This window comes from Bos taurus, chromosome 3, assembly GCF_002263795.3.
Source record: "Bos taurus isolate L1 Dominette 01449 registration number 42190680 breed Hereford chromosome 3, ARS-UCD2.0, whole genome shotgun sequence".
Classification (NCBI taxonomy): Eukaryota; Metazoa; Chordata; class Mammalia; order Artiodactyla; family Bovidae; genus Bos; species Bos taurus.
The window spans coordinates 108,403,023-108,413,278 of NC_037330.1; the positions used below are offsets into that span (position 1 = coordinate 108,403,023).

Below are 10,256 nucleotides of genomic sequence, written 5' to 3' on the forward strand. Positions count from 1 at the left end.
TTTTAGAGCACTCACATTGTACTTTATTGAAGTGTGAAGAGAGGCAAGGGCTTTCCGTGTAAAATATTTAATGTTTACACCTGTACACAGACATATATGTATCCCCGCCTTGGGGAAGGGCTAGACGGCTCTGAATACAGAGGAGGGCGGGGCGGAAAGGGTAAGACAGACTGCCCTGGACCCCTGCAGGCATGGGGGACAGGCGCACAGAGTGGGACGGAGGTGGGTTATTAAGAAGCATCTTGCTTACTAACATGAAGCCACGTACCGCATGGAGAGCGCGGATGAGGCCTCATTGGCTTAAGAGGAGAGCCCACAGAGGGCGGGCACACGGTGCCCAACGAGCCAGCCAGGGCCGGCGTCCCAGCGGCGGGGTGGAGGTGGGGGGGCTGTGCACAGGGCCCCCAGCCCAGGCCTCTGCACCCCCCTGCCTCCCTCCCCGCCCTCTGAGAGAAAGGAGGGTTTGGGCCTTAGCCACGGACTGACAGCCGTTACTGGCAGCGTCTCCTGAAACTACAGATACAATGTGCATCAACAGGCTGATCACTCCTGAGCCCTCGGGCCGGGGGCGGCTGGAGGGGCCAGAAGCAATCCTACAGGATCTTTGGTTTGGGGTTCCCTTCCCTACTTGAGTCCTCCCTCTGTCCAGCCTCTTGTGGTGGGCCTCGGGGCCGGGCTGCTCAAGGGCCCACGGCCCAGCCTGGCAGCTCTCGGAGGTGCTGCCCCCGGGGCGGCTGGGCCGGCTTTATTCACTGAGGTGCTGGGACTTGTAGGAGAGGATCTCGGCGGCCAGCTGCTGGGGGTCCAGGAGCTGCGGGAAGCGCGACATCACGGCCTCCACCAGGTGTGGGGGGAAGACTCCACACAGCTTAGTGTACACGCTGGCTCGCTCCTTCGCCAGCCTGCCTGCCCCACCCCAGGGGCCCCTGTCAGCTCCTGGGCCAGGTGCCTGGGGCTCCTGCAGGCGTTGGGTGGGCGGGGGCAGCTGGTATGGCTCAGACCAGTATTCCCGAGGTGGAAAGGCGGCCGGCGGGGGTGCATAGTCAGCGGGGACGCTGAAGTGGCCGGCACCCAGGGCCCGGCTGAAGGCCGAGAAGGCCGGGGTGGCAGGGAGCTCTGCCCCGTAGGTGCAGTAGCCGGCATAAGGGCCCCGAGGTGGGCCCGGCTCGCCAGGGCCCCCTCCTCGAACCCCCCAGAGTTCTGACATCTGGCTCTCCAGGGAGCCGATGCCCGAGTCCAGGCAGTCCTGGGAGGCGTAGGGGAGAGAGTCCAGGGTCTGCGGGAACCACTCTGAGGGCCCGAAGCTGCCGCCACTGCTCCCACTAGGAGGGAGGCTCCTGCCTGTCGGGGCAAAGGTCTGCATCAGGCCCTCCCGGGGGGTTCCTGGAGACGCCTGGGCCCCCAGCTTCTTCCTGTCCGGGCTGCACTGCTCGTGCTCTGTTGGCAGAGAGCCGGGCTGAGAGGAGGGTGAAGGCCGCCGGCTGTTTTTGTCTTTGCTCGCGGCCCTGGAGGGTGGCAGCAGGGCGTTGGCGCGGAGCTCGTCGGCCACGGAGCGCTGGGGCCGGCTCGGCCGCTCGGGGTGCAAGAATCGGCACTTGATCCCGTAGGTGCATTTCCTCCCTGGGAGAGAATTCAGGGGGGTGGATATAGAACCAGGGCTTCCCTGGTGGCTCAGACGGTAAAGCGTCTACCTGCAATGCAGGAGACCCGGGTTCAGTCCCTGGGTCAGGAAGACCCCCCGGAGAAGGAAATGGCCCCACTCTAGTACTCTTGCCTGAAAAATCCCATGGACTGAGGAGCCTAGTAGGCTACAGTCCATGGGGTAGCAAAGAGTCGGACACGACTGAGTGACTTCAGCTTCACCTTTACCTAGAACCAGGGAGTGGGAGACGGAAGGGCCAGTCCAAGAAACATGGGGTGGGTGCAGGCTGATTTGGGCGAGCGATCAGGGGATGCTGTGAGGATGGCCCAGGAGGCTGGGGCCCAGGCTCTTACCATAGGGACACGGCTGCTTCTTGTGCTCTGATGTGAGCGGCTTCTTACGCAGGAAGTTGTCCAGGCTCGGCCCATGACGGCCCAAAGGGTCATCGGGGGGCATGAACCTGCAGAAGACAGGGAAGAGGTGATGGGGGACTTCCCAGTGCTGGGGAGGGGCTGGATAGGGAACCTCACTAGGACGAAGAGGGGGCAGCTCCTAAAACTAATGTCCACCCAGTAGGATACCCCCAGGTGCTGGGGGGATTGTCCTGAGGCAGGGAGGAGGTCCCAGTCCAGAGGGCTACAGTCAGGGGTGACTCTCCTGCTGGGAGCTCGCTGAGGCCTGAAGTCTGGATCTAAGGCTGCATCTGCTGGCCTCTGGTCAGAGCCTTGGGGCTGGGAACTGGAGAGACTATCCTGAAGCACTGACCACATCCTGTCCCAAAAGCTCCTGACCCAGCCCCTAAACCAGAGAGCCCAGCCCTCTCCCAGCCTGGCCGCTCCCCTGTGGGGTCCTGTCCGTCTTGAGCTCAGAGCTGCCCAGGCCCAAGACCACACGGCTCAGCCACAGAGCCACCCCAGCCCAGTCCCTCCCGAGCCGCTCCGGCAGTGGTGGGGACATACTTGTCATTGACAAAGGAGTACATGAGCAGCCGCTCCTCGATGAAACGCTTCCACTCCTGCCGCTCGCCCTGCAGGTCCCGGTACGTGTCATTGGAGACCACGATGCCGTCCGACTCAAAGGCCAGCTTCACGATGAAGCGGTCGTCATAGCAGACTACCCGCTTGCCACCCACCCGCCGCGACGGTGTGAACACCAAGATCTTCTTCTTCTCCAGGTCCCGCAGGATGTGCTGATCTGGGAGGCAGCAAGGGCGCATGCAGGTCAGGGCCCAGCCTGGACTCGCAGCCAGCCCGCATGGCTCCCTGACCCCTGGTAGCCAGGCTCTCAACTCCAGGGTCACGGGAACAGGAAGGGGCTCTGTGGAGGCCAAGGACCCCTGCGCCTTGCTGGACCTGGCACCTCGTTTCCTGCCCAGATACCAAGAACCCCCGAGAACAGGCTGGCCAGAGAAGGCTGGGCTGCCTCCATCTCCCCCGTGGACGCCAGGCCTGGTCGCACCCAGCCTGTCCTGGGGGGATCTGGCAATGAGTTCCGGCTTGAGCTGAGGCCAGATGAGTGTCTCAGCCAGGACAGACGGACCCACCCAGAAGGGGCCTCTTTTCCTGGAACGGGCGATGCTAGCCAGCCTGCCCCCACATCAAGACGTCCAGAGAAACAAACCTGGGCTCTCCCTACAAAGGTCAGGAGCTCATGTAAGAGCAATGGTAGCGGCCGGAACCCGTTACGTGCCAGCAGCTGGCATCCGCTATGTGCCAGGCGTTCTGCTGAGTACTTAGGTCGATTAACTGCTGTGATGCTGACACCCACCCCGCAAAGTTATCAAGCTCTCACCCGACCCGTGTCTCAGATGAGGGGCAAGTGGCCTAGCCAGAAGGGACTGAGCCAGGATTACAGAGCCCAGGGACTTAGCTGCTATGTCACCCTGCCCCTGTGCCGCAGGGTATATGGCAAGAGCCTGCCACCATTAGGTAAGGGAGGTGCCCACTACCCGGAGGTAGAGGCTGCCCAGGGTGACCTCCAAGGACCACTGTTCAGAGCAGGGATGCTGAAGACAGCAAAAGCCAGGGAAAGAAATGCTGGTTCCTGCTTGGGGCCTGGAAGCTGTTGCTCACACCCAAAGGGTCTCTCTGGAGGAGAACCGCAGCAGAGAGACCACGCCCCGTCCGAGGTGCCACTCACCAGTGATGGGCACATCTGGGCGAGGCTGCTCTTTCCTCCAGGACGGCACAAACACGGTGATGTCTGTGTGGCCCCGCTCCAGGAACCAATTCACTGCCAGGAGGATCCCCCGGCAGGAGAAGACGTCCTTGTTCCCATGGCTGGGGAGGAGAGGAGGGCAGGGTCAGCCTGCTGTCGCCTTGGCCTGCACAGGAGGGAGGCGGGCTGCCCTCCAGCCCCTGCCCTGGCTGGTAGAGCCACTGGGCTCGGCCCCCCGCCCTCTGGCTGGGGGTCCTGTGCCTGTATTCACTGCTGGTTCCCACACAGGCTGTGATGACCAGACCTGGGGCTTTTTTTTTCCTGAGGTTCCATCTCCCAACAGACAGCAAGGAGACGCCCAGGAATCTGGCAGCACCTGCTCCCCATGTGGGGCAGGGTCAGGCCGCTTACAACACACCTGGGGGTGGGGGAAAGGCGCTGGGACCACAGGGACACAGATGTCCACAGGCGAACTGAGTCACCACCCCTCCCTTGCCGGCTCGGCAGGGCTGTGGGTGGGGGCTGGGGAGGAGAAACCAGATTGCTCTGGATTAAAGTTGGATTAGAGTTCAGGCCTGTTCAAACTGCAGGGAGTGGGACTGAGGAGGGTGAGGGGGGAGCCTCGAGTCAACCCTCATTTCGGGGCAGGAGGCGGCCACAGGGCCCTTCAGTGTGAAAGTGAAAGAAGACTGCTTTTCCTCCCACTGCCCTGATTCCCTAGAGCGAACGCCTGGACCGCCTCACCCCTCCCAGGAGGGCGTGACCCGAGGTGAAAAGATGGGTCTGGAAGCCTCTGGGGACTCTGCCAGCAGCCGAGCTGGGAGAGGGGACACCCCTACTGCTGTGGGCTGTGGACCAGACCTCAGCCCATCCAAACGCGGCTGGATCCAGAAGCAAGCCCTGAGGTGGCCCTGGCTCAGTTTCTCTATCTGATAAATGGGCCTGAGGGACCGCAGCCTCCTTCAGAAGGGCCCCCTGTCAGTGGGACAATGGTCCTGTCTGCTGGAGGCCAAAGACAGTCCAACAAAGTGGAGGTTCCATCTGGCTTCACGGGGGGGACGGGGTCTCCCAGGTAATACCGGGTGTCATGACAGGGCTCCAGGACCAGGCGAGGGCATGGGAAGGAGCCAGATGGGCCTCCCTCCCCAACAGCCCCTACCCCTCAGTGAACAACTCAGACTCATATTTGGCAAATAAAACAGAATAAGCATTACGCAAAAGAGGCAACTCCATGGCCGACCACATCCTGTGGGTGGGTTTGGGTGGGGGGGCGGGCGATAGCTAGAGCCCCAAGAAAGATAGAAAGGGAGGGAGGGCGGGCGTGGAGGCTGTCGAGGAGTGAGGCTGGGACTCCCAGGGCTAAAGGTCTCTGTAAATTGTAGGTGAGGCAAAGTCCAACCTGAAGGCAGAGCTCATCCCTGCCAGGTGGGGCCTCCTTGCTGCCATCCGCTGGCCCGCTTATAATAAAAGTTAACATTTACTGAGAGCTGTGAGCCAGGCCCTGATCTCCGTGCTCAGTACTGAATCATCAGTAAGCCTCTGAGGAGGGGACTGTCATGAGAGGAACTTTGCTCTTTTATTCAGGTGAGGAAACTGGTCCACAGAGGGCAACCAGTTGCCAGCATCACAAGTAGCGATGGTCAAACAGAGATGCATACCCAGAGGCTGTGCTCCTAACCCCTACAGGTGCTGATGACCGGATGGTACAAAGGCAAGCGACAGCCCTCACAGCAGGCCTGAATGGATGGGTACCCAGCCCCTACCGGAGCCCAGGTGCACTGCATACCTCCTTGGCTTCATCCTTACAAGGCTCTGAGATCCTTCTAAAGCTCCCTGGCTACTGGTAAGAGGTTGAACTTGAACCCACGTCAGACTGCCTTCTGACCCCTAACAGGAGAGCTAAGGTTTCTTTAGGAGAGGAAAAAAAAAAAACCCAATAACTCCCAAGCTTGAGTTTGAACAAAAGGGTTCAGTGGGTGGGGCAGGCTGGGAACAGGGAAAATCATGCATCTGGCAAACTCCTGCTCCTCTGTCAGGACCCCAGGTGGGGTGTCCTGACAGCTCCTCATCTCCCTGCCTCCTCCTGTGCACATGTGTGGACCTGCACATGCCCCCTCCCAGGCCAGCACTCGCAGGCCCTGGGACTTCGGGGTCCACTGGGGCTTCCGGGACAGAGCACTGCTTCTGGGAATCAGAAACCTTAGCTGGGGACAAGTCTGCTCTCAGTCGTCCCAGCCCCCAGAATATTCCTTAAGCAGGCAGCCAGAGCCTTACTCTTGGCAGAAGTCAAGCACGTGTGGCCGTCCCTCGAGTCAAGCCCAGATCCTGCCCCCCCAAGCCAGGAGCGCCTGTCTGCAGCTAACCTCAGTCCTTCTCACTGCCCTGGAGGAAGCTCTGCTGGCAGAGGAAAACCAGACATCCTCTCACCCTCACCGCAGTCGTGCTGGCCCAGAAAGTCAGGGGCCCTCAGCCTAACGAGACATTGGAAGACGTGTGCTTCTGCTGGAGACTCCAGATGCCCGCCTTGGGTAGAGGGCAGGGCCAAGGCAGGCTACCCAGGTGAAAAGATCTGCCTGGGCTCGGCCCAGCAAGTGGAGAAAAATTCCCTTAGAAGGAAACAAGAGGTGAATTTCCCCACGATTTGCATATGGTAGGGGCTGGCCCGCCTGCCCTGGGGCGGGAGGGGGCAGGAGGGTACGAACCCAGCAGCAGCTGAGACAGGAAGCTAGAGGCTGGAATTCCCCTTTTGCTACTGCCCCAGCTCAGAAAACCCCGAGCAGCTAGGCCTCTGGCCAGGCCCTCCACCACCTGCCCCTCCTCCTGCCCGGCTCCTCCTCCTCCGGCCAGGATACAAACACACACTGCACATGGCTGCCCCCGGGGCTCAGCCCTCGGGCCCACGCCCCCCAGAGGAGGGAGTCGCTAAGGGATCCCAGCTCCTGACCCAGTCAACTGCTACTGCAGCCCGAGAGGGGTCCCCCAACTCTCAAAGCACGTAGGGTGACCAGCTGCCGCGGGCTTGTGGATGCCAGCTTGCCTCAGTTTCCACCTAGGCTCAAACCATTTCAGAGACGGGATGACGGACCCAAAAGTGGCTGGAGGAGGGCCACCTGCACATCTACTGAGCTGGGCCGGGACCAGGCAGACAGTTGAGCTCGGCCAGGTATGGGAGGGGCAGACGGGGGGTGGCGGGGGGTGGGCAGAGGTATAGAGGCCTCAAGAAGCCCACCTGGGAGAGCCCTCGGGGAGGCGGGGGAAGGAGTCCTTCCCACTCCACACCCATGTCTGGGGTCTCCGCATCCACACCCGCAGGAACTTTTCTTTGTGAACTAGCCACCCAGCCCTGACTCACCAGCCTGCCTTGAAAGGACAGGGAGAAAGCGAGGCCAGAGGGCAGGGCTGAATGGAAGGGAGGTCTGGGTTCTCTGGAGTCAGCAGCAGCTACCCCCCAGCCCCGCCATGGGAGCCTGCATAGGGGAGAGGTGGGGATGGTTACTGGGGCCCAGGCCTAGCTCTGGTCCCTGGGGGGCCCTGAGAGCCCAGTCTAGCCTAGGTGGCTTCAGCAGAAGCAGAGGCAACCCAAGTCATTGAGCCCCTGGAGCCAAAGCATCAAGCTACCCGCCCACACCCCTGATGTCGCCAGGTCCTCAAGGTTACTCTTGGTCACAGCTGCAAAGGCCTCAGTAGCTGAGCCGGCTTCCACGCGAGCCCAGGTCTGAGACAACAAGGCCCCAGCAGTCCCAGACTCTGAATAACAGTAATGATAACAACCACCACCAATGATGAACAAGCCCTTCTCTCCAGGTTCCAGGCATTCATTCCTCACAAGCACCACCTCAAGGGTGGTGAGCCCCATCTCAAAGAGGAGGAAGAAGGCTCCTATGTGAATAAGCTGGAGCCCACAGTCTGATCCCTCATGGAGAGCATAAGGCAGCTTTAGAGTCAGAGGGACCTGAGTTCGAATCCTTGCTCTGGCATTTACGAGAAGTGGGCCCCAGAGTACTTCTTTGAGCCCCCTCAAACAGCCCTAAAACCCACTTCCAAGAAGCTGCGAGGATTAAGGGAGACTCCTGGCACACAGTAGGACCTCCATAGAGGGCTTTCCCTTCCTCTAGACCAGTCTAGAGAAGAGACCAAACTCCTTCCTGAAGTCCTCTCTACAAGAGGTGTAGAGACGTGGCCACCAATCCCAGCCAGAGGCCAGGGTCTTGAACACAAAAGCGACATGTACCTCATGGCCACGTTGCTCCCATCGATGACTATGGGTCTCAGGTCACTGCCCTCCTTGTCTTCCTCGGGTGGATAAGTCTCCACGGTGGGAGCCTTGGGGGTGCCCCCACCCCGGGGGACCAGAGGCAGCTGAGGGCAGGGGTCCGGCGATGCCTGGCGCTCCCGCTCGGCCGCTGACCCATGTTTAACCAGCTCCCCCAGCACTGTGTTGGTGTCTGCCTGGATGCCCAGCTTCTGCAGGACACTGTGGATCTCAGCAGATGAGTAGCCCAGCTTCCGGAAGAAGTCAACCTTCATCTGCAACTCTGCAGTCGTTGCCTCCTCGGCCGTGGGCTCCTGGGCCGGCCTGGGGGTCCCCTGGCAGCTTCGGCGGTCTTCAAGTTCCCACAGGCTCATGGTGGGACTGGCTTCCTGCCTGGGCCTCTCTTCACTGGCCACTCACAGCTCAGATTGGTGGAAGGCACTTTTCATAGCTCCTGTAGGACAACCAGGAGGGTTAGGGATGGGACTGGATTTCCTGCTCACCCCATCTCCTGTCCCTCCCTCTCCATCCAACAATATGGGTGGCAGTATCCAAAGCCATCTTGGCCTGTTCCCTCTATTATCCTCCTTCCCAGCTAGAGAGCATCACTCCCATCTTATGAAGGAGGAAAGTTCAGCTACAGACATTAAGAACTTGCCCAAGGTCATCCAGCTGTTAGCTGGTGACGCAAGGATTTGAACTTGGGCAGTCTTACTCCTCCTCCCACCCCATCCCCAGCAACCACCCCTCACCCCCCCACCCGCCAACCAGGGGATCCAGAAATCGTGGGAGGCCTCCGAGGACCCGGCCGCGCCCCCACAGCAAACGGGGCGGGGCTCTCAGGTGGAAACCCACTGGGTTGGAAGTGCGCTGGAAGCGGGTGGCGGGGGCTTCCCCGTTGAAGCCATCGCCTCCTCGCGTCCGTCTGCCCACTGCTCGAAGCCCAGGCCGGGAGGCGCGGGGCCCGTGGCCGGACTCCCGGACCGGGGGAGGGGAAGTTTCCAGGGAGACCCACCGGCGAGAAAAGTTGCTGGGAAACTCTGGTTGGCCTCCGGGCTCGGTGACGCGGAGGGTGTCCCGGCCCAGAACCTCGCTCTCGCCCGATTCCCACTCCGGACCTCGGTCTCCCAGGATCCTCCGACTTGGGCAAAGTTAGAGGAGGCCCCGGGGATCGGCAAGGCCGGAGTGGACTGGCCCCACGTCCCTCCCGCTCCGGTCGGTCTCAGCTCCAGCCCTTCCCACCCCCTCCTCCTCCCGCCCCGGAGGCCTGCTCCCCTTCCCAGCCGCGAGCGCCTCACCCTGCCGTACGCCAGCAGCGGCCGGCGGCGTCTCCATGGGGCCGAGTCCCGGGGGCCAGGCCGCCGGCGACTTTATACGGGGCGAGTGGGCGGGCAGGTGGCGCCCGGGACCGTGACGCGGAAGCCTGGCAGGGGAGGCGAGAGCCGAGAGCCGGCTTGGGCGGCGAGGGGCGGAGCGGCCACCGCCCCTTCCTGCTCCGCCCCCGCGCCGCGCCGCCCCGCCCCGTCCTGGCCTCCGGCCCCGCCCCCGCTGCCCCAGAGTAGCCGGCCCGGCCTGGAATGGGGGTAGGGGGCGCGGGCAGCAGCCCCATCCTCTGAACCTCTGGGCCCTGGCGGTGGGGAGATCTGTAGGGCAGGAGTGCACGGCTCGCAAGGCGGGAGGTAAGCCCAGGCTAAAGCAGATACGCACATCGAGTCAGTCATCGGCGGACCAACTGTACTGCTACACAGGCACAGGTCCGCGTCCAAGTGTGCAGAAGGTACAGTCCGGGACGATCGAGTGAATTAGGTATACAGTTTGGTTCACACACGGTTGGAGGCAGAGCCATAGTTATCAAGACAGGGTACACCCAGGCAAGTAACTTTTCACATTGAGAATCAGGAACACTCAACAGGTACAGCGTGACTGGAACAGGTACACGCACAACGGGGGCCCCACCCAGGGCCAGGTACAGTTTTTTTTCTGAAATCAGGACCTTGTCAGAATAGAAAGGCAGGTACAACCTGCCTTGTCCCAGCTGGAAAGACTTGCATCCAGGGCCAGGAGCTCCTATTCCAGCCACCTTTGTCACTTTTGAAACCCCCAGTGACTCCACCTAGCCAAGTCCCTGCTTTGTTGACTGGTCATCTTTAAAACCCCCCCAAATACCTCTTCTTCTGTGCCTCCCAGGCACAGCAACCCCAGGGG

At 61.4% G+C, this 10,256-nt stretch overlaps 2 protein-coding genes across 2 annotated transcripts; one reads left to right on the forward strand and one right to left on the reverse strand.

The window, feature by feature from the left end:
- Positions 1–9,384, reverse strand: ZC3H12A (zinc finger CCCH-type containing 12A). The gene is made up of 6 exons (NM_001102187.1): positions 9,350–9,384; positions 8,031–8,505; positions 3,782–3,921; positions 2,602–2,836; positions 1,996–2,102; positions 1–1,620 (listed from the first exon to the last, which is right to left on the reverse strand). The coding sequence occupies exons 2-6, from the start codon at positions 8,423–8,425 to the stop codon at positions 746–748; spliced, it is 1,752 nt and encodes a 583-aa protein (NP_001095657.1). The 5' UTR covers positions 8,426–8,505; positions 9,350–9,384; the 3' UTR covers positions 1–745.
- On the forward strand, positions 8,670–9,638 carry LOC104971855 (basic salivary proline-rich protein 4). Its single transcript, XM_010803840.1, has 2 exons — positions 8,670–8,738; positions 8,790–9,638. The coding sequence occupies exons 1-2, from the start codon at positions 8,670–8,672 to the stop codon at positions 9,636–9,638; spliced, it is 918 nt and encodes a 305-aa protein (XP_010802142.1).
- The last annotated feature ends 618 nt before the right edge of the window (positions 9,639–10,256 follow it).